General features: G+C 36.2%; 1 protein-coding gene across 1 annotated transcript; it reads right to left on the reverse strand.

Moving 5' to 3' along the window:
- Window positions 1-320: 320 nt before the first annotated feature.
- Window positions 321-1,262, reverse strand: LOC139158676 (olfactory receptor 9G4-like). The gene has a single exon (XM_070736007.1). It carries the CDS (start codon window positions 1,260-1,262, stop codon window positions 321-323), a length of 942 nt encoding a protein of 313 aa, XP_070592108.1.
- Between the last annotated feature and the right edge of the window lie 4,552 nt (window positions 1,263-5,814).

Below are 5,814 nucleotides of genomic sequence, written 5' to 3' on the forward strand. Positions count from 1 at the left end.
AAATTGAAAACTATTAAAACAATTTTAAAAGTCTGAAATAAAAAGTGCGGGTTCTTCCAAGTAAGAAGAAGATTAGGAAAGTATACATATGGAATAATATTGCTGATTAAGAAAAGTATGCATGGGGAATCTGAGCATAGAGAATGATTGCTAATATTTTATTATGAACTCCTGAATTTATCCACTTATTTTTTACCAAGGAAGCAAGCATGGGAAGGAGCAAAGAAGGAAAGTGGCTAGCTTAGCTGGCAGACACTAGAGCCCAGAGGTTAATTTCCCCATCAGCAATCTACCCTAAAGAAGGAATGTAACAATGCTATTCATTTGTGTGCTCTGAATTTCTCCCAGACGTTCTTGAAGGCTGCCTTCACATCTTTGTTCCGTAAGCTGTAAATCATAGGGTTGATCAGAGGATTGACTACAGTATAGAACAACGCATTCGCCTTGTCCCAATTTGGAGTGTGGTAAGAGCTAGGTGAGGAGTATATGATAAGCATGGTGCCATAAAAAAGGGAGACAGAGACCAGATGAGCTGAGCAAGTGGAGAAAGCTTTGCCTCTCCCTGCAGCCGAACGTATTCGAATTATAGCTACCACAATGCCAAAGTAAGATTTCACAATGACAGCAGTGGCTGCCAGGAGATTGAAACCAATGATAAGAGTCCCAATTAGTACATATACTCTTGTGTCATCACAGGCCATCTTCCGAAGTGGTGGCTCATCACAAAAATAGTGGTTGATGATATTACTACCACAGAAACGTAGGCGGAAAATGTTACCAGTATGTACGATTGCATTAACAAACCCCACTATGTGGGCTCCCAACACCAGCTGGACGCACAGCTTCTTGGGCATGGCAACGGCATAAAGGAGTGGGTTGCAGATGGCCACAAAGCGGTCATAGGCCATGAAGGCCAATAGGAAGCATTCGCTCCAGCCCAATCCAGCAGAGAAGAAAAACTGGGCTGCACAACCTGCTAAGGAAATGTGGTTGTTCGTGGACAAACAGTCATATATGATCCGAGGAGTATAGACTGTGGAGTACCAGGCATCCAGGAAGGAAAGGCTACTCACAAAGAAGTACATGGGTGTGTGCAAGCGGGAGTCCAAGTAGATCAGCGTCATGAGGCCCAGATTCCCAGTCAGTGTTAGGATGTAGGAAGTCAAGAACACCACAAAGAAAATTTTTCGTAGAAATGGATTTGTTGTAAACCCAACCATCACAAAATCACTAAGGAATGTGCGATTATCCTCAAGTTCCATTTTCCTCCAAGCAAAACCTATTTAGAAAGGAAAATCAAGTAAGGATTTTGGTGTTTTGTGTCCTAAATAATAAAATCCTGCTATGACATTTAAATCTATTTTGAAAACAATTTATTTGATAAGCTGTTGCTAATTTTGAATCCAAAACTGATTTTGCTTCTAGTTTTGATCATTCTGTAAATTTTTACAGCATGCTATATGAAAACATTTTTTTGTTTTGTTTTTTATTATAAATTTAAAAAAATAAAAAAGAAAACAATAATACATGTATTACATTCTCATCCTGCTGTTCTGTTCGGGTCTGTGAGACCCGAAATCAAAGTTTGAGACCCTGTAAAACATTTTCCCTACATATCTGAATTTTTTTTAGGGGGGTGGGGGTTTTCTATCTTGCTGGGGAAAAAAAGTCACACCTGTACTGTTCCCGGGTCACCCTGACCCGGACCGAAAACTCTTCATTTGAAGTGCTTATGCTTGGTCAATTTGAAAACGTTTTTCACTTGGAAAGTAGTCTGAACATTTCTGCACACAATGATATGAAAATTGAACTGAAAACAATTATGCATATTGCTTTATTTTGATTATAAAAGGCAGACGTTTTTGTGAATTTTTTTTCAATTTATATATAGTTTAGTTTGCAAAATGTGTTCACTTGGTGTGAGATTGGTAGTTTGAACATTTCTGAATATAAGAAAAATATAAATGAACTGAAAGAAATTATTCTTATTGGTTTTTTAAAATCAGAAATAAGCCCCCCCCCCCTGGCTGCTTGCAAACATTTTCACTTTATATTTTTTTAGGCTCCAAATCCGAAATATTTTTAATATCTTACGCATTCATTTACTCAATTTAACATTGTTGATCATCAAAACAATATTTTTGTGGTGGGGGCAATTTTTTTTCTGGGCAAAAAAAAAAAATCACATTGAGTCTGTTTCGGGTCGTATACGACCCAGACCAAAATGATTTTTTTTAGGTACTTGAATTTGGTCTTTTTGAAAACCTTTTCCACTGGGAAACTAGTTTGAACATTTATGAACGTAATGATATGAAAATCGAACTGAAAAAATTGAGGCTTATATTTTTATTTTGATCAAAAAACCCGTCCCCCCATGTTTTCTGAATTTTGTGTCAATTTATATTTTTTTAGGCTACAAATCTCTAAGGAATTTCCCCCCAAAAGTTTTGATATACTAAATTGAACAATCCTGAACATAAGAAAAACAGAAATGAACTGAAAAAAATGATTCTTATTTGTTTATTTTTGCCACAAAAGGGCCACACACACCCTCGGCCTTGCTGTGTGCCATTATTTTCACTTTATATATATATTTGGTTAGAAATATTTGGAATATCCTTTGGAAAGCAAGCACATTGTAGCCAGACAACTAATTTTATGAAAGAAATCCATTTTACTAAAAACAAGTATGAAATTAACAGCATAATTTTTATATAAATTGAAATAATTGAACACTGGGGGGGGGAGACTTTTATGTGCAAAATAAATACATATGCATCAATTTTTCCAGTTCAATTTTAATATCATCATGTGTAGAAATGTTCAAGCTACCAATCCCACACCAGGTTTAGTAAAATAGAATGCATTTTTCAAGCAAAACTATCCATAAATTGAAAAAATATTTCACAAAAATGGGAAGGGCACGCATTCTATTAGCAAAATAAACCAATAAGCATTACTTTTCTCATTTCAATTTTCATTTCAATGTGTGCAGAAATGTTCAAACTTGTTTCCAAGTGAAAAAAGCTTTCAAAAAGACCAAATATAAGTACCTAAAATGATCAATTTGCGGTCCGGGTCAAATAGACCTGGGAACATAACATTAGGGAGTTTTTCTGAACAGAACAGCAGGGTTAAGTGAACTTGATTCCATGTATTTACAAACCTTTTCCAATGACTGGTCTCAGCATATAAAGTAAACAAGGAAACAACTGTTGTGAATCAGGAAGTACACAGGGTTAAACAGTAATAAGTACAATATTATCAAACATCCATATCTTCCTATCCCAGGTTTTTGGTGAGAACAAAATACACAATCAGAATGCCAAATCCAGTCTGAACATCTAGCTGGCTGTGTGATGAACATAATAATTTTTTAGTAATAATGTTATTAAATAATAATAACTGCCAAAAACATTCAGTGGAAACTTAGCCAGAGATTTGGATTTGAACGTACTGCATGAAAAAGCTACTAGAACCATCAGGCTGAAATGTTTTGGAAAACCAGTGGGTCAACATCTTATGGGGCTTTTATTATCCTAACAGAGAGGCATTTGTTTCATGACATGCCTAACACAATAGTTATTGAAAAGAAGAAAGTTTGATTCCTTAATGTGACATTACCAGGGGATGCTAGGATTGAGGAGAAACAACTGGGGAAAAATCAGATTGCAATAAATTACCAATAGAAAAAGAAGTTGTTATAATTGGAGCCCTTGGACCAATGCTTAAAGGATTTCTTCAATATATGGAAATATTGAATTTAGGGGTGGAACCTGAATATTCTAATTTTTCAAAAGTCATCTTGCTAGGAATTGCTTATATTATTAAAGGCTACTTGTTTGGTGAGGACTTCAATCTAAATGTAGACTACCCATTGGCTATGGTTCTCAACCTGGGGGTTGGGACCCCTTTGGAGGTTGAACGACTGTTTCACAGTGTTCACTTAAGACCAGGGGGGGGGGGGGGACAAATTTTCTGTGGCATTAGGAACTAAAGCTTCTATTCTGGCACCTTGGAACACAGAGAGGAAAATTTGATGAGAACTATAGTTATATCAGCATCTCACAAGGCAGCTAAATAATGGATTCTATTCTGGAAAGTGGAAACAAATCTCAAGTGCCATATATTGCAAGTGACTAAAGAAGGTGTTCCATCTTCTGCTTAGATCCAATTTATTGTCCCCTTTTCTCAAAGGTGGGAATAGTTCTCTTTCCACTTCATGGAAATCAGCAGTTTAGGTAATTAAACATTTTAAAGATATCCTATGAACAGCTTTCCCTGTCCATTCTCAGGCTCTGTCTGATCTTTGTCTTTCAATTCCTATTCTAAGAATCTTGTCAGAGGTGGCATTGACTCCAGCCTTCCTTTAAAAAAGGGTTGGAAGAAGTGACCACCATGTACGTGATGCATGGAGGTGCTTCTGAATAGAAGCAGAAATTGGAAAAATGAATAAGTTCTGAGGAACTTGGAGAATCTATTTGGAAAAGGGCAAGAATGAACCGGTTTGAACATGGCTGTAACAGTTTTTGCACTCACATGTGAAAGAAAGGGATAGATAACAATTGATCAAGTCCTATTTGGAGCAATAATAGAATCTTGGGAGGAATCTCCCTATATGGTGCCTAAAGATGCCAAACTTACCTGAATGAAGAGAAGTATATCTTCCCACTTAGTCCAACTGGACAAGCTAACAGATCAGCCTATGTGTTTTTCTAAATAGGGCGAGCACAATATTCCTTCAAATTAAGTAGCCTCAATTCTCTGTGGAAATACTTAGACTGCGTCTTTCCTCTGATTATCGGAAGGTAATTACAGAATATAGGAAGGAGAAAAACAACCAAAAATCATTCCCTGAAGCTTCCTCAGTTCTCTAGGTAAACAATAATCTTCCAGGTTGAGGGACCTTGAAAATTCATGTCTCAAGGCCTTTTCTGTAAAAAAATAAAAATGAAAAGTGGTGGCTTATAGAGTTCATAATACTCATGCCCTTAGAATTTATATATTATATTTATTTAATTAATTATTTAAATAAAAATATTTTTTGAAATTATTTGCAGAAAAATACAAACAGAAAGAAAAAGAAAGAAGAAATAAATAAATAGAAAAGAATAAAAGAAACAATAACAAACTGAAGAGAAAATGGCAGGATGGGGTGGGGTGGGAAGGATTAGTGTACTAAGAAAACCTGCTATTCATTCTTGAAGCAAATGATAACCTAATTTGAAGCTCTGGTTCTAAACTGATATGGATTCAAATACAAACTAACTAGAGTGTATCAACCAATCAAATCTGTATTATGGAATCCAGGTAATTGAAACACAAGTCTTGCTCAGTATTCTGACCATTTAAACTCCAGGAGGGGTTCTTGGCCCTCTTTATGATTTTAGTTTTTTCTTTAATTTTTGAGAACTATTGTATTTTTCAGCGTACACTCTTTTCCTCCCTAAAAGAGGCTGATAATTTGGGTGCATCTTATACTCCGAATGTAGTTTTTCCCCAGCCCTAACTAGCTGCTAATGATCTTCCAAGCTCTTTCCTTGCAGGCTTTTTCTTTGTTTCTCTCAGTGAAGCATGTTTTCCAAGCTCCAAGTCTTTGCAGGGTTTTTTTCATTGCTTTAACTTGTTCTGAATAAGTTTCTGTCCAACCCTAACCAAGTGCTAACAATGTTCCCAGCTCTTACCAGCTTGCAAGCTCTTTCATTGTTACTCTCTGCAAAGAATGTTTTATCTATTCACATTTACATTGTTTCAAACTGTGGGGTGGGCAGGAGCTGTGGCAAGCAATGAGAGTAACTGCAGTATTTCAAGTCT

The sequence above is a fragment of the Erythrolamprus reginae genome, chromosome 1 (assembly GCF_031021105.1).
Source record: "Erythrolamprus reginae isolate rEryReg1 chromosome 1, rEryReg1.hap1, whole genome shotgun sequence".
Classification (NCBI taxonomy): Eukaryota; Metazoa; Chordata; class Lepidosauria; order Squamata; family Dipsadidae; genus Erythrolamprus; species Erythrolamprus reginae.